Source organism: Lactuca virosa, chromosome 8 (genome assembly GCF_052849685.1).
Source record: "Lactuca virosa cultivar CGN04683 chromosome 8, Lactuca_virosa_CGN04683_v6, whole genome shotgun sequence".
Classification (NCBI taxonomy): domain Eukaryota; kingdom Viridiplantae; phylum Streptophyta; class Magnoliopsida; order Asterales; family Asteraceae; genus Lactuca; species Lactuca virosa.
In genome coordinates this window covers 117,804,739-117,823,156 of record NC_136433.1, presented here as the reverse complement: position 1 = coordinate 117,823,156, position 18,418 = coordinate 117,804,739, and the positions used below count along the sequence as shown (strand labels likewise).

At 36.0% G+C, this 18,418-nt stretch overlaps 1 protein-coding gene across 2 annotated transcripts; it reads left to right on the top strand.

Annotated features, from left to right (window-relative positions):
- Window positions 1-15,368: 15,368 nt before the first annotated feature.
- Window positions 15,369-17,549, top strand: LOC145132952 (uncharacterized). 2 transcript variants are annotated; one of them, XM_079067905.1, is made up of 3 exons: window positions 15,369-15,655; window positions 15,896-16,206; window positions 16,296-17,549. In XM_079067905.1, the coding sequence occupies exons 1-3, from the start codon at window positions 15,408-15,410 to the stop codon at window positions 17,432-17,434; spliced, it is 1,698 nt and encodes a 565-aa protein (XP_078924031.1). In that variant the 5' UTR covers window positions 15,369-15,407; the 3' UTR covers window positions 17,435-17,549. The 2 variants fall into 2 exon arrangements, with proteins under 2 accessions (XP_078924031.1, XP_078924030.1); XM_079067904.1 differs by having other exon boundaries at window positions 15,369-16,206.
- The last annotated feature ends 869 nt before the right edge of the window (window positions 17,550-18,418 follow it).

Below are 18,418 nucleotides of genomic sequence, written 5' to 3'. Positions count from 1 at the left end.
AGATGGTTGTGAAGGTTGTGCGTGGAATTGTTGACGTTGAGAAGTTTGAGGTTGAAATTGCGGAGAAGGTTGTTGTTGAATGACTTGAAATTGGGGTTGATTGAATTGTGATGGTTGTTGTTGTTGGTAGTGGTGTGGGTGATATGAAAGATTGATGAATAATGGTTGTTGTTGGAATATTGGATATGTTATCAGTTGCATGTAACTAAGATTTGCTAATGGATCATTTGGAGTGTTTGGGGTGTTTGGAGTGGGTGGGGTATTTTGATTTGGATCCATAAAAATATATGAGAAGAGAGTGTTTTTTGTTGAATATGTGTGTTTGTTTTGAAAGAGTGTGTGTTTTAGTTTGAAATGTAAAATGAATGTATATATATATATATATATATATATATATATATATATATATATATATATATATATATATATATAGAGAGAGAGAGAGAGAGAGAGAGAGAAAGTTAATTAATAATTGAATGATTTTTTTTAATAACTTTTAAAGGGTCGAAAGGTCCCCCCCACCCCCACCCCCAACGGTCAAAATCGAGATACCCAATCAAATCATCCGTCTTCCTCCGTCTTTTCACTCATGCTAAAGCCACAACACCAACCCTTGGGGCGGTGTTCACGCGTCTTGGGGGGATCCACGTCAGCCTCTCACACGTCTTGGGTTATCCACTCCGGGTAGCCTTATTAATAGTTTAATGCAAAAACTAAGTACATGAATAGTTACCTATCAGTTTTTTGGCAATCGAAAAAGATTAGGTTTTATGGTCACATTATTTTTTGATATGTGGTTCTCAACATTTTGAAACAACTAGTTGAAAACAGTGATTCATCCTTGAAGTAACTAGTTGTAAACAATGATTCATCAATTAGTCTCTCATATTAGTATGCAACATAAAAACATTTATAATTTTAATTACAAACACTAATTAATATAACTAACAATCCATTTATTTGAAATCTATTTTGAACCTGTCACAACTTCCTCCTATTTTTTTGTTTTGTAAAGACGAAGAAAGAAATTCTATTTTCTCTCCTATTTACTACAGCGGCGAAGAATCAAATTATCACTATATTTATTCCTTTTTCTACTTCTTTTTCCAAGTGCAGGATTACCCCAAGGGTTGTGGGTTGTTTTCTACCAATTGGGGCCCTCCCTTCACCACCCCCATGTGGATGGTCTACATGGCTCATAACTACTCTTCTTACTACAGGGTGCTTACCTAGCCAACGCTTAGATCCGGCTCTACCCAAACTTTTCTGGTTCACACCAACATTCCCTACTTGTCCGACTGTTGTTGAACAATTTTTGGATATCAAACGGACCTCCCCAAAACGTAATTTTAATGTGACTGATTTCCCTTCTTTTGCATTCAGTTTCGCTACAGCACTCGCTGCTCTAGCTAATTGTCCACCCTTTCCAAGTGTAATTTCTATGTTATGTATGGTCGTGCCTAAGGGCATATCGGATGAAGTAGATTCTTCTTTTTTATCAATAAAAACCCCTTCCTAAACTGTATGTAACGACCCAAAATTCATAGCTAAAAATTTCATTTTAAATTAGGTAATGTATAAAAATAGTAGTCTGAAAACATCGACAATATCATCTCGTATCATAATCAAACACAAGTGCCAAAACATGTCATAGTAAAATAATATCAGAGTACAACTCCCAAAGATCTCATATGCGGAAAATCATAGTGTGATGCGCTGCGATCATGCCGACTCCTTTCCTTTCGAAGAAGAAGTACCTGAAACCAAAACTGTAAACCGTAACCATGAAGCTTAGTGAGTTCTCCCTTCATACCACATACCATACAATAAACATACTGTCAGGCATATCTGGGTGCCCGACCTACCCTGTTGGGCATACCTGGGTGCTCAACCTACCCATGTCAGACATACCGAGGTGCTCGACCTACCCCTGTCAGGCATACCTGGGTGCCCGACCTACCATACGGTTTATTTCAACCGGTTACGGGGTCTATTTCACCCCTACCACTACCACATAATATCATATCATAACATACTGTCAGGCATATCTGGGTGCCCGACCTACCATTTGGTTTATTTCAACCGGTTACGGGCCTACTTCACCCCTTCTACCACTACCACATAATGACATATCATACAAGCACATAAATCTCTACAGATAGTGGCATACCAGACAATTATCACAAAGACAATCATCTCTACTATAAACAACTACTAGTGGGCCGACATTGGTGCCTTCGACCCACTCATACAGGGAAGGTAACTCACCTCGAATATTGGAAAGTAGCTAAACGGTCCCCGGCTCCGAATATCAATCCAGCTCAATCCCCTAAACATAAAAGATTTCCTTAAGTACCTTTCCATATTCATAACCCCTTAAGGGTCAACTTGGTTAAGGTCCAAGTCAAAGTCAACACCCTGGTCAAATGCAAAGTCAACACTTAGGTCAAAGTCAAAGTCAACATTCCGAGTTGACTCAACTCGCCGAGTTATCCTTCAACTTGTCGAGTTTCCATAAATCACAGAATCGTGATATCGCGATCCAACTCGTCGAGTTTCCTCTACAACTCGTCGAGTCCCTCTTTTTCCAACAGAATCGGGACATTTCCAGAGCAACTCGTCGAGTTCTCTTATGAACTCGACGAGTTCATCAATCTGTCAACCTACTTAATGCATTAAGTCTCTATATTTCTCCAACTATGGCCCTATCTTTTGGATCTAAGCTAGAAACACGTCTAGAAGGGTAAAGTTTCCAACTTTACCCATTGAGGACCTCTCTCAAGGCATAAAACTCAAACCCTAGTCCAAAATGGCTTAGATCTAAATGTAAAACCCATCAAAACTTCTAGATAGGTCTAAAGACCCTAGATCTAGACCTTAGAAACTGGATGGTCATGTAAAATTTCCCATCTTTACTCGCATGCATGACCTAATGGGGCTTAAAAGACCACAATGATGGTCTAAAGGTTGCATGGGACTTCCATGGTGATAAAGTTGACACCTTTATGCCATGAAGTCCCCTTAAGACCCTAGATCTGAAGGGTTTGCCTAAATGGGATGTCCAAATCCCAACAACCAATATACTTGGACCAAAACATGAAGTAAAACATCCTAAGACTAGATCTAAACATGTCATGGACAAGGTGGAAGCTTTATACCTCAAATGAATCAGAAACAAAGCCCAACTCCTGGATCTACAATCCTCCTACACGTTCTTGCTCCTTCTTCAAGCTCCTTTTTCTTCAAAATCACCAAGAATGCACAAGATTAGCTCCAAAACTCTCAAAAATGCATTAGGGTTTCGATGCTAGGGTTTAGGACAATGGAGGCTGGAGATGAGGTCAGCTTATGGGGGTTAAGGTGTTTAAATAGGGTGCAAAACCCCAGAATTAGGGTTTCATTTCACCCAGCCAACTCGTCGAGTTGGGACCTCCCAACTCGTCGAGTTGGTCACCAAAAACGCGTGGTCCATGAAGTCTTTACTTGACGAGTTTGGGGCCTCCAACTCGTCGAGTTGCTCTATAAAAATGGATAATTTATAAGTTAAATACATACCAGGAACTAGGCGTTACACTGTACAAGCTTTTTCCAAAGCATACATATTTCTGGATGTAAATGGTGATATCTATACAGATGGATCTTATATATATATATATATATATATATATATATATATATATATATATATATATATATATATATATATATGGTATAATGAAGTACCACATGGGTGGATATATAGGAATCAAAATCTATCGAATCACTCATGTTATGATCTTTTACATCCTATGTCTTTCTGTTCCATCATCTGGCTTATGTTCTTCATGTAGCATTCAGACCGGATGACTCTATGAAATTATGTTGATACTTCGACATATTATGGGTAGCGTAGGAGACATCTCTATCCCCCCCCCCCCCCCTCGAGAATCTTTAGAATTACCACTGCTTAGCTTTCAATTCACCTCTGATCATCAAATGAAATGTGAATAATCCGTCCTCTTCTCTTTGAAAGAAGGGGTACTTCCGGTTCTGTCGGTGCTTGAAACAATTTTGTCTTCTCCATATTACTATATCTCTAGAGTCAATAATTTTATATGAGGAACTACTGAACTCAATCACTGCTGCCGTTACTCTTCAGTTTTCTGTTAAGGTCTATCCTGTAGAGGTTCTCAAATTGGATTAGTGATCGATTTCTAGGTTTCGTCATAAACCTAACTGGTTACTTCCAATTACGTAAATCATTAGTTCAAACCACACTCAAAGGTAGGGCATTGCCCATTTTTATAGGAACTTCTGTACCAGAAACAATGGTATCTCCAATTATAGCTTCCCTGAGATGTAAAATATATCTCTTATCATCATCCCTATAGTGTATGAGATAAATGTATGCATTTCGATTCGGGTCGTATTCTATGGTTACGATTCTACCATATATGTCTTTTTCATTCTGTCAAAAATCTATTTTACGGTGTAGACGCTTATGACCTCCCCTTTATGCCCTACGGTAATATGGCATTACAACCTTTACCAGAATGATGTTGTCCATAAATCAAATTATTTTGTGGATTGGATTTCACTTTACTGTCTATGGCTCCATTGCGTGTGCTCGGGGTAGAAGTTTTGTATAAATGTATCGTCATGCTATTTAGTATTTAGATTTAAGTTCTTTTCTTTCTAAGAGGTGGAATAGAATAACCCGGTTGAAGCGTAATGATCATACGTCTGTAATGCATTGTGTGCCCCATAATGGGTCCTATTCTTCCAGCCTTTCCCCGAAGTTGATGACTATTAATCGCGATTACCTTGACACCAAAGAAGAGTTCGACCCATGCTTTATTTCCGTCCTAGTTGATTCTGATTCGACATTAGAAGTATATTGATTTGTCCCCAATAACTGAATACTTTTGTCTCTAAATACTGCATACCTGATTCCATCCATAAATCGATTTGATTCCTTATGAGTTCTAGTCTCAATAAGACTACTAATTCTTATTGTTCATATCGTATAATATGAATATACCACATCAATTTGTTATGTATGGATGGTGAGATTTCATTGATACAGAGCTAATTCTAATAGACTTATTGGAGGGTCCCATTGGCGTGCATCTAGTAGGAATTGAACCTACGAATTCGCTAATTATGAGTTTGGTGCTTTAACCATTCAACCATGGATGCTTAGCGGGTCATAGTGACTGACCAGATTCCAATTCAAATGGAATCTTTCAACTAAAGCAATGAGATGCTTAAATGAAATTCTTTTAGTTCTAATAAATCAGGAGGAATTTAATGACATGACATGAATTAAAGTCCTGTATGTTAGAATTGAGAGAGATCAAGATTTCTCACTATTTCTTAGATTCCTGGACCCAATTCAATTCAGTAGGATCTTTCATTCACATTTTTTTCCCACCAAGAACGTTTTATAAAACTTTTTTACTCCTGAATTTGGAGTATCCTACTTTCACACAATTTACAGGGTTCAACAAGCAATCGATATTTCACGATCAAGGGTGTAATACTCTTTGGAGTAGCGGTCCTTATATATCGTATTAACAATCAAAATATGATCGAAAGAAAAAATCTCTATTTGATAGGGCTTCTTCCTATACCTATGAATTCCATTGGACCCAGAAATGATACATTGGAAGAATCCGTTGGGTCTTCCAATATCAATAGGTTGATTGTTTCGCTCCTGTATCTTCCAAAAGGAAAAAAGATCTACGAGAGTTCTTTCCTGAATCCGAAAGAGAGTACTTGGGGTTCTCCCAATCACTAAAAAGTGTAGCATGCCTGAATCTAACTGGGGTTCGCGGTGGTGGAGGGACTGGATCGAAATAAAGAGGGATTCTAGTTGTAAGATATCTAATGAAACCGTCGCTGGAATTGAGATCTTATTCAAAGAGGAAGATCTCAAATATCTGGAGTTTTTCTTTGTATATTATAGGGATGATCCGCTCCGCAAGGACCATGATTGGGAATTGTTTGATCGTCTTTCTCTGAGGAAGAGGCAAAATAGAATCAACTAGAATTCGGGACCACTATTCGAAATCTTAGTGAAACACTGGATTTGTTATCTCATGTCTGCTTTTCGTGAAAAAAAATACCAATTGAAGTGGAGGGTGTTTTCAAACAACAAGGGGTTGGGTCAACTATCAAATCAAATGATATTGAGCTTGTTTCTCATCTCTTCTCGAGAAACAAGTCGGCTATTTCTTTGCAAAATTGTGCTTAATTTCATATGTGGCAATTCCGCCAAGATATCTTCGTTAGTTGGGGGAAGAATCCACCCGAATCGGATCTTTTGAGGAATGTATCGAGAGAGAATTTGATTTGGTTAGACAATGTGTGGTTGTCACACCCCCAAACCAGACGGCGGAAACGTCCTGGGGGTGTGGAGGACTTTATTTGTAGTATCACAATACATGCATTATAGTAATCAGAGTACAAACAACCACTGTCTTTAAAAAGTATAAGTATTTACATGTGTTTCATCATTATATACTGAAACCAAATAGTTATACAAAAGAAGAAGACAAGACATAAATAGCTCCATCTTCTCAAAAGCTCGGGGAGTACCTGTCTACTGGTTCCTTGAGAATACAAGTAATTTGAAAAGAGAGTATCATAATAAAGTTGAGTGAGTGCATAAGTATTTATGTTTTGAAAGAATGTTTTCTGTTTCTTGAATATGTAAACTGTTTCCAGAAAATCCTATATTTTCTGCTGTATATGAATAATAGTTTTATTTACATAAAACTGTTCTATTTGTAAATCAATGTTCTGTATTTGTAATCCTTTTGTAAGCTTGTATCTATGTCTGGTTTAATCAACTGTTATTGTAAACTGTAATGTAATACTGTAAACTGTATCTTGTAAACTAGTACTTTGAAAATGTACTTAAGTTTAGTTAATTATACACTAACGTATTGTTAATATCTTTAATGAGTTATTATAACCATACTGACTAGATGGCCTGAATCAACGCTATGAATGCGTTGTAAGCTGTTGATAACAATTTGTCACTCACAGGCGTGAATGCCTGACTGTAGCAAGCAGTCCGAGTGCGGGGTTGTCAATCCCAATATAGATCTATACACATATTGTTTCGATCCCCCGCTGGAGATTCTGGTTATAATGTCAGGACTTTAACTATATTGTTTAAATAAATTAAACAACCTGAACTACTTGTCTCATAAAAGCATATAAACGTTACATGTATAATAGTTATGAAAACCTCAATTATTCTGAAATAAATGAGTGATAGTCTGTTCTTGAATTAGTATTCTTAACATGTATCTGAAAAATGTATATCCTTGAATAGTTTTGAATTAAACCTTTGTTCTTGTAAAACAATGTACTTTAGTATACTTGAATCGTGAATTAATGTTCTGTGAATCATAAATTATACCTATTATAATTTATATGTACTTTCTGATTTGATAACGAGTATTCATGAATGTAACCCCTTGCTCAACATGTTACAAAGGGTAATTGAACTTAATGAACTAACTTTTATACTTGTATACATATACAAATATATATATAAGTAAAATTTAAATGACACTCGGACAAATAACTGATACTTGTAATCCCACATCCAAACAAGGAAAAGGAACCAAAGTGGGTTATCAGTCCTAAGTCTTTTAAATCTTATTTATATAAATATATATATACTAGTATGATTTTTGGGAGAAATATAAGTTTATAAAAACATTTAAAAGAAGTTTGATATTTTGAAATCCATTTTGGTGACTTGATGTCAATTTGAAACAGTCATTGAAAACCATTTGATTTGATGATAACTGAAATCCATTTTGATAAGATATTTGGAATCACTTGTTTATAACACAAAAACTTTGTGTTAGACTTGTATTCCCCCCCCCCCCCCCCCGCATTTAAAACAGTAAAAACTATGAAAATACGGGGGGTATGAACTCACCTGTAGTAAGTTATTCAAATATAAGATCGGTGTAGGATGCTAAGTGTCAAGTGAAGTCTTGAACACAATGGATCCTATTAGCATATAATGATACATATATGGATATAATTAGTGTATATAATAACTAATTATAATAGAAAACCACTTTAGGGACTAAGAAACACTTGAATTTAAGTGTTATAATCACATGTGATTGCACTAAAGGGGTTTATGGTCACTTAAGGGGGTGTACGACCACTAGGTGTACGACCACTTGTGTGTACGACCACCTGGGTGTACGGCCTTGGAGTGTACGTCCATGATGTGTACGGCCATGGAGTGTACGACCGTACACTCATGCAAAAATGAGTGATTATGGCCCTTAACTAGCTTCTTCTAAGTGTCCATGATCTAATGTTGGGATATAACATAAGTTGAAGGTCTAAATATGCACTAAACAAGGGGTGTACGGCCATATGAAGGGTGTACGACCGTACACTCTTTGTGTTCATGCACTAGATGATGTTTTAAGGCCAGAATTCATGTGTTTAAGAAGCCTAGCTAGCAAATGGAAGAGATACTCACACTTTTGAAGGCTTTTAAGGAGTTCAAGGCTCAAGAACAAGTGTGTGTTCTTGGTGAAATGGATGAAGATCTAATCAAAAGAGAAGATTTCATGGATGAAAACATGGATCTTTACTAGATAAAGCCATGTATCAACAATTCAATGGAAGGAACACTTACATCTTTGAAGATTAAGGTGTAAACCTTGATGAACCTTGATGAACTTTGATGAACTTTGAGAGAGAATTGGATTTTCTTGAGGTGAAAGTGTGAAAAGTGTGACGAAATGAAGGAAAAACACACACACACACACACACACACACACATATATATATATATATATATATATATATATATATATATATATATATATATATATATGTTTGGGTTCACGGCCACACTTGGGTGTTCGGCCGTACACCCATGTGTACGGTTGTACACTCTTGTGTACGGCTGTACATATGTGTGCAGCCATACACTCCTCTAAATGGAGTGTTTGGCCCGAATGCTCTATATGATGAACTTAAGTTAACTCATCCTTAAACCCGTACTTTGAATGTACTAGGCTTAGAACACTCAAACAGACCCTGAACAATGCTAAAAGATAGCAGAAACGAGTCTGACTGTGATTGAATTTGAAAGACTGTACAACATAGAAATTTCGGGTTGTCACAGTGGTTGGTAAACAAGGATCAGTTTTTTTGCAAGGTATAGAATGTATCATCAAATATTCAATATGATTCCACAAGATCTGGTTTCGTTCAAGTAAGGGATTATAGCCAATTGAAAGGATCTTCAGATCAATCCAGACATCATTTTGAATCCATTAGTAATGGGGATTCGGAATATCACACATTGATCAATCAAAGAGAGATTCAACAACTAAAAGAAAGATCGATTCTTTAGGATCCTTCTTTTCTTCAAATGCAAGGAACAAAGATAGAATCAAACTGAATCCCGAAATGCCATTCTGGATATTCCTCAATGTCCCTGCTATTCACGGAACGTGAGAAGCAGATGATTAATCATCTGCTTCCAGAAGAAATCGAAGAATCTCTTGGGAATCCTACGAGATCCGTTCATTCTTTTTTTCTCTGACAGATGGTCAAAATTTCATATGGGTTCGAATCCTACTGAGAGGTCTACTAGAGATCAGAAATTGTTGAAGAAACAACAAGATCTTTCTTTTCTCAGGCGATCGGAAAATAAAGAAATGGTTAATCTATTCAAGATAATTACGTATTTACAAAATACCGTCTTAATTCATCCTATTTCATCAGATTCGGGATGTGATATGGTTCCGAAGGATGAACCAGATATGGACAGTTTCAACAAGATTTCATTCTTGAACAAAAATCCATTTTTTGATTTATTTCATCTATTTCATGACCGGAACAGAGGATGATACACGTTACACCACAATTTTGAATCAGAAGACAAGTAACAAAAATAGCAAAGTTAAATTGAATTTTTGCAAACAACTAATTATTTAGACTTCATTAAAATCATTTTACAAATATTAAAATTGTACCTTAATGACAATTAACACATAACAAAGTTAACTGGCAATTAATAATTATATAAAAACTAACAGTAAAAATATATATTTTTAAGAAATTATCCTCTATCCCTACAATCCTACTTAACGTTCCTAGGGTATACATTAAAAATTTAAATTCATTTGTTTAATAAAAGAAGAATTGCTAGGAAAACAATAAATAAAAAAAGCTGTTTTTACAGTCTTTTAAATACTTTACAACTCCATATGCTTTCAAGTTTTTTCCCAGTATCATATCACAACATTGCATGATATTCTAGTGAGAGTGGGAGAAAGAGAAAGAAAGTGAACGAAAAAAAAACCTTACAAGTTACTAGTCCGATCGAGATGAGAGGCAGAGAGCACCTTAGCCATGGAAATCGTTGGTCGGAGTTGCAGATCGTCAAACGGCTGGATAAGAGACAGAAAGCGCACATACCATAGAGGTACGCCGGTCTACCATAGAGGTACGCCGGTCTGGTTAGGAGTTTTGATGGAGTGAGAATTCCGACAGCGGTGATTCATTCTTCTTTAGTTTAGGCTTTGTATTTTTTTTTTGAATTTTTTTTTGTATATTAGAATAATTTATAGTTTTCTTAGTTTCCAAAATAAATTAGTATCCTAAATTTACCAGGAGTGGTTTTGATTCATTCCGTGATTTTCTAGTTTTTTGTTTTTTGGAAACGACAAATATTATAAAGAAAGTCACACGCTTAGCAAGTTGCTAAGAAAAAACGTGGACAATGTACATAGATAGATACAATGGAGATTAACAGAAAATAAAAGGTGAGATGGACCAATCAAACCAACTACCACTCATTTCAGAACTCTTGTATTTAAGCCACAAAAATGATTGAGAAATAATGTCATTTGCAATCTTTGTTGAAGTGGTGATCACCTTATTAAACTCCTGTTTTTTGTTAACTCCTTAAATACTTTCTAATTTATTCTCCTAATCAAATAATTAAAAAACACTGATGTTCTTGTTTTTTTTTTAAATTAATTAGTAATTTATGTAATTTTTACATTTATATGTATAGAGATATTTAATAAGCTGGGTGGCCAAAAAGTTGCTGAAAAAATAACTACATCTTTACATATATATTTCGAGTATTAATAACCCTGTCCCTTAAGAGGATCCACCTCTGGCAACTTGAATCACCATAATTATGTCATGAGTGAGATGATCAAACACTATAGGATATGACCAATGGAGGAGTCAGGAATTTTGATACGATTGTTGTAACATCCCAAAAATTTCAAGAAATTTAAACTTTAACAACCCATGTACTAATAAAGATGGTTACAAAATCATTGTTTCCAAAACATTATTTAAAATCAGAGACTCCCAAGATCAAATTATTTGAAACCAAGGATGTGTACGGTCACGCCTCCGCCTTGCCACGGTCCACTGAAGTACCTGAAACCATAAACCAAAAATGTAAGCACGAAGCTTAGTGAGTTCCTCCAAAATACCAACACACGAATAAATAACATATTCAAATAACAACATGTATTGGGTCCGCAACTAAAAGACCGGATTACCCCATGAGCCCATAATATGAGTTTGGCTTGCCTATCAGGCCCTTAACTCATATCTGGCTTGCTCCTAAGCCCACGACATAAGTCTGGCTTGCCCTCAGGGCCCACAACTTATGTCTGGCTTGCTTCCTAGTCCGATCGGTCATCAGATTAGAATAAAAATGTTTAGCCCTCCGTACGAGTTTGGCATACCAACCGGTCCTCAGCTCGTATCTGGAATGCTACTGAGCCCTCATTATGAGTCTGGCATGCCCTACCCGGCCTTCAACTCATATCTGGAATGCTCTATTACCCTCAAGCCCTCATTAATAGTCTGGCATACCACCCGGTCCTCAGCTCGTATCTGGAATGCACCTGAGCTCTCAGTATGAGTCTGGCATGCCCTACTCGACTCTCAGCTCCTATCTGGAATGCTCCAAGGTTTGTTGGCTACAACATGAAGCAGTACAACCTCAACCCAATGTATGTCTTTCACCCATATTAGGTCAAAATGAGGATTTATGACCTAATCTCTATGCATGGCTTCAAAACTTGATTAAAGACCAGATCCAAGACACTACTAGGTCACCTTGACCCGGAGATTCATAAAGTTGCAAACTTTATGAGATCTACCCATTCCAACATCCAAGAACAAGAAGAAAAAGGGACAAAACTCAAGATCTAGCAACTTTGAATGATAAAAATCGGATATTGGGCACTTACAAAGGTCCAGAAGAGTGCCAAACTGAAGGATGAGACTTGCTTGCTAGATCTTTACTTCATTCTTCCACATTCCTCCTCAAAAACACCAAACTAGCTTCAAAATGGGAGGGAAATATGATTAGGGTTTCTCTTAGGGTTTGAGGGGCTAATGGGGGCTGAGGGTGAACAAACCATAACCTCCAGTTTCCTTTAAATTGGGAGCAAAACCCGGAAAACTAGGGTTTCATTACTAGCCATCAACATGCCGTCTTCCAGGATGCAACACGCTGTGTTGTCCTTGATAAAATCCGCGTTTCCTCATATTTGGACACGCTGTGTTGGTGCCTCCAACACGCCGTGTCGAATCCTCAAAAGGTGATTCATTCCAAAATTGTTCCTCAAAATTCCGGGTGTTACAATTGTCAAGATTGAAAATAGTAAGTGCAAAGCGTTTCTTAACATTTAAAGTCGTAAATCGAAAAAAATATTATTTAAGCAAAAGTTACAATTGTTTTGAAATTGATCAATGATATTATCATCAAGAACTTGTAGAAACACATGTTTCTCAATAAAAGTGACTAAACAATCGTTTAAAACTTGATCATTCATGATATTCGCAACTTATTTTTGACATATGTCATTCCATAAAAAACTCTCTCTACCTTTGTTGTAGTAATCGTAAACGATATATTTTATGTAGTTATCCTATTCGAACATGAAAAACATGGTACAATCGTTTAGCTGAGGATACAATAACATATAGCATGTTTACAAATAACTTTTTTACATATATACAACATTTTTTTTGGGATGTTGTAGTACCCCCACCTCCCCCATGTAGCTCCGTCACTCCCTCCATGTAGCTCGGATGTGAGATCCTCTTGCAACAAATTAAAAGGTAAAACTCAATTAGAAATTTAATACTACATTTCAGAGCTCTTCTTCACATTTCGACATGTTCTTCGGATTCCAGACTATACTTTTTCAGTTAAAAGTAAAAATTAAACAAGTACAAGTAATGAACAGGTAACTAGTAAAATTTTAGACTCATCGAAATCGGATGCTATTTGTCCTTTGTCCGTTTTTCCGACATATGAAGATATTTAGACATACATTCCGGAATGACATATGTAGTAGACATTCAGTTCGGAACCCGAAACCCGATAAAGAATGTGTGGACCGGGCCAGATAACTCAACTCCGAAATACTATGTTACAGACACGTTGATCATTTTTGCCAAAAATAAAAAGAGCGTTATTTTTGTCGATATAAACATTTATATTGGTTATTTACTCAATTTCCCTTGATAAAAAGAAAACCAAACCAAACCAAACCAAATATGAGTATATTTTTATTTCGATTAACCAAACCAATTAACCCAAACATCATTCGGCTCGATTTGATTTTTCGATTTCGGTTTACCCCATAGTTTTTGAGTTTCGCAATCCGTAAAATGTAAACCCTAGAAAATTAACTCCTACCTTCAGCCCAAAAAAAAAAAAAAAAACTGGACCTGAAAATCCAATCCATGAAGCTTGAAATTGAAGCCCAAGGTTCGATTAGTACAGAGCGTCGAGCTTGAATCCTTGAACAGAAGTCAAAATTGAATTGAAGCCACTCAAGAAGAATCAAGGTTAGGTTTTAGAGGGTGTTTGGATAAATTAGCTTATAGCTTCTTAGCTTATAGCGGTGAGAGAAAACAACTTTTGTAAAAGTGTTTAGATTAGAAATAAACAATAAGCTATAAGCAAGAGGGGTGCTTATTAAAATTAGCTTATTTAGCTTATCCCCACCATAATAAGCTGATTTTTAGTGTTTCCTATCCAAACACTTAAACTTAGCTTATAGCGGTAGGGATAAGCAATAAGCTATAAACACCCTCTTTTTTTCCCTATCCAAACACCCTCTTAGCATCTTCCTTTTCATTGGTTTACCTGTATAGTAGTACACTACCCAAACTTATTTTAGTTTAAACCGAAATAGTTTATTCCTTTTCTCTTCTTTTCTTTTCTTGAGTGTGTATATATGTACTTGGCGGGAGAACCAGATGCATTCCTTTTCCTTCTCTGTCCACCAATACGGGGATCGGATCTATCCAAGATTCCAAGGAATTGAACAAGATTAAAGAACATGCAAGGTGTGTATGGTATCCGATTACAAATGTTTATCTTGAAATTAGCTTTGAATGCATATAATGTAACTCATTGCAAATTGGTCATCTTAAAATTAGCTTTCATACGATTATTGCAAATGGCCATATTAAAAAAGAAACAACTTCCTTTTCTTTAGTTAATCATAATAATCTTGATTATTGATTGCAAATGGTGTACCGTAGGGATTACATTTGAATGTTTAGTGTATGTTTTCTATAAAAACCAAAATTTGAATGGTTTGCTTTGCAATTACTATAAGTATGTATGTACTATATATACTAGTACTTTGAAATTGTATTTTATACTTTTTCTGCTTGCTTCATTTGTAATTTGATTTATTCAACTTCCTACATAATTTGTTTACGGATCAGAGGAAGAAAAAGGCTCCATATGAGATCTTTCAACATTCAACTCCACCAATTGTGCTATCTACTCTAACCTATATACTGGCCAATTCATAAAACAAAATTGGGATTTAACTTATTCCTTACTTATTAGAGAGGGGACACTAAAGATAAAGAAAAAGGAAAAGAATTATGCTATGCTTTTGCTTGTTGTAATTATGTTTATTCCTTAATTATTAACCTTCAAAGAACAAAACATAAAACCAAATCTAAGAATAATCAAGACTTTGAGAAAACATGTCAACGTTACAGTTAATTAATCGATACATTGTAAATTATGTAATTTCGTTTATGAAATCATTACCTGAAATTCAATATTATGAGGGACAAATGAGGAAACATGGTGGGTAATTTCTTAAAGCAAATTAAATTAGTATGACAAACCACAGTGGAAAAAACTTGAGTGATTTCTTCTTTTGAAAAAGGAAAAATGAATAACAAAATAGCAAAAGACAAACAAGTGTAAATAAGAAAGAAAAAAAAAAGAAGCCTGCTTGGTTTCGTGAATTTGGCACACATATATGCTCTTTCTTTGCTATAAATAAGATAGGGATTGGGTAGTCTAACATGATCATTATCGTAAAGAGAGAAATATACTAATTATCATGGAGGCAGTACTTGAAGTACCTAAACACCGCCATCCACTAAAGCTCATTGATTTGCAGCTACAATATGAAGATGAAGATGATGAAGAAGGAGACAATGATGATCCGATTACCAAAAAAGAGGGGTTTGGAGGTGTCATATGCGGGATGTGTGGGGAAGAAATCCATATGTACCACAGGTACTACTACAAATGTTCATCATCATGCCATTTCTCACTTCACAAATTCTGTGGTGATCTCCCGTCAAGGTTAGACCACCCATCACACCCACATCATACTCTTTACCAGACATCATATTCATATAATCGAATATGCAATATTTGTAAGAGAGATCAAAAGCTTGGAGAATTGTTTTACCAATGTGGTAAATGTGATTTCTCCATTGATCTCAAGTGTGCCGTGGAAGTAGGAAAAAATATCATCCATCATCCCTGCCACCCACACCTGCTAATATGTGCTATCTCTAAGCCCATTTTATGCCTCTGTAGTGCTTGTGGGAAAGAACATAAAGGGATGTTCTATCAGTGTACCATTTGTGCTGGCTTCACCATACACAGTGATTGCGCTTTCCTACCAGAAAAATTGCTAATCCAAGAGAGAACGTATGGTGATTTTTATCATACCCATCTCCTCACCATTTCATATTCGTTCCCCTTGATAGATCAACAAGCTAAACATTGGCCCAGATGCAGATTATGCAATGAAGGGTTTTCAAGTACGGAGGATCTTTGGACTTACAAATGTGATAAATGTTTGTACTATGCCCATCTGGATTGCGTAAGAATGCCGCCTTATGCTGGTAAATTAATTTTATATTTACAATTGCTTTGCTTTCCATAATTATATATTATTATTTTGATATATAGTAGCTATTTCCCAATTTGTCAGGACTTGCCAAAACCATCAAAGATTACAAAGATGTTGACTATCCTCGTCTTCTTCATCTCCCATTCCTTGATGAAACTTACAGCCTACCAAAACACATGTTTTTCCAACAAAGCACTACTGATCATCATAAGGTAGATTACCTAAAACACGAAAGTCATCAACACCCTTTGATTCTAGTTGATCAGACACTTATAATCAATGGGCAAACCTCCTCTTCCTCCTCCTCTTGGCTTTTAAAGTGTCATGACCCAATGAAAAAGACCCAACTGCTATGTAATGGATGTCTCAGACCAATCATGTCCACCATGCCTTTTTACACGTGTGCTAATGTTAATGCTAATGCTAATGATGATCAGATTCAGATTCAGATTCATGGGGGTTGCAATAACTTTGCTCTCCATGAGTGGTGCACTCGACTCCCCCCAATAATAGAAAACCACCCAGGCCACCCACAACACACCCTCCATCTCATGTATTCACACGTCCTTCCTCACTTTTTCGGTGTGTTCCTTTGTGATGTTTGTGGTCTGGTTTGTAATGGATTTGCATATTGTTGTGTCAAATGTGAATACTATGTTGATGTTACCTGTGGGCTTATACCTAGAGAAATCACACATGAAGCTCACTTGAATCAGAATCACCTTCTTTTAATAGTCCAAATAGAAGAAAAAGATACTTCTTGTCATATGTGTCTTAAAAATCATTATGGAAGTCGACTTTCATTCCGTTGCAACACATGTAATAGTTTTATGCATCCTGAATGTGCTTTGTTATTACCCGAGATAATCAGGCACAAGTATGACAAGAAGCATCCCATGCACCTAAGTTACCTCCCGATTGAGAATCACAAGAGTGAATACTTTTGTGAAATTTGCGAGGAGGATTTGGATCCTCATGCATCTTTCTATCACTGTCAAGATTGTGCTTTGTCTGTACATAGTGCTTGTGCTCCGTTAATACTTCGGTGCGAGACACAAACCTGTGTTTGGTACTCCTGGAAAAACACTTACTATTTCGTGAATATAAAGTTTGGAGGCATTCTTAACACTATAGTCACCCACACCCTCTCTCCTTTGCTCAAGGTATTGTGTTGGATGGCCAATGTAGTATATGTGGTCAGGGATTACAATACCAACTGATCTTCAAATGCCTTGAGTGTAACTTTGTGATTGATTACTTTTGTTGTGAACGTTTGAACAAGATATGAAGGTTGTGGTTTCTCTTCCACATGCATGCTTGAAAACACAATATACAAGGTCTGTAATTATCATTACTTTATATATATATATATATATATATATATATATATATATATATATATATATATATATATCACTCGTTTATCTTTAAGATGATGATACAATAAATAATTTGAATTAAACATATGCATAAACTACGTGTTACGTCTCTTACAATCCTTTTGTTCATCCCTTGTAAGTCAAACATCTATTTATTTGTAACTTGGTCACATTTGTTTACCATTCATATTCTTTATTGTTTATTATTTTTGAAATAGAAATCAAATACATTTGCGAATTAGATTATTTGCGTTGTATAATCTAGGGAAATGACACTTTAGCCCTACAAAGGTGTTGTTTGTTTTTCTGAAGCAGAAATTCATAAAGTCTGCGGACCACCTCTGCAAACCTCTGCGGCAGAAGAGGTGGACCAAACGTCTGCAGACCGTAATAAGAAGCGTGTTTGTTTTTGTTAACATCTGCAGACTGCAGCAGACATTAAAAAATTAAAATAAACTTATTTAATAAACCGAAAATGGCTGCAGACTGCTCCAATTTCCAAACTTTTTAAAATTTCACAACTCTATAACCTTGAATCCTAATCAAATCCCAACAACATTTGAATGGTTGTTTTTATAAATAAATCTCCTAACACTCTAACTACACATCTAATCATTCAAACTTGTTTTTTTTTTCCATTACACTATGTAACATGTATAGGCAGTAACCTCAACTTCATATCACAAATGCACAATTTTCCATCTTCTTCACCAGGAAACTGCTTCTTCTTTTTCTTCAACCCCCATCCAACCCCACCACCCACAAAATCCTCCAACATTGAGCATTCACCTGAGGGATGCCAACAAGGGTAAAATTGTCCAAACA

What these genes read in the sequence shown, in the direction of transcription:
- LOC145132952 (XM_079067904.1), top strand. Translation starts at nt 15,408, where the DNA reads ATGGAGGCAGTACTTGAAGTACCTAAACACCGCCATCCACTAAAGCTC. An exon ending in AAGAATGCCGCCTTATGCTG is followed by an intron (nt 16,207 to 16,295) that starts GTAAATTAATTT and finishes CCAATTTGTCAG; the next exon opens with GACTTGCCAAAACCATCAAA.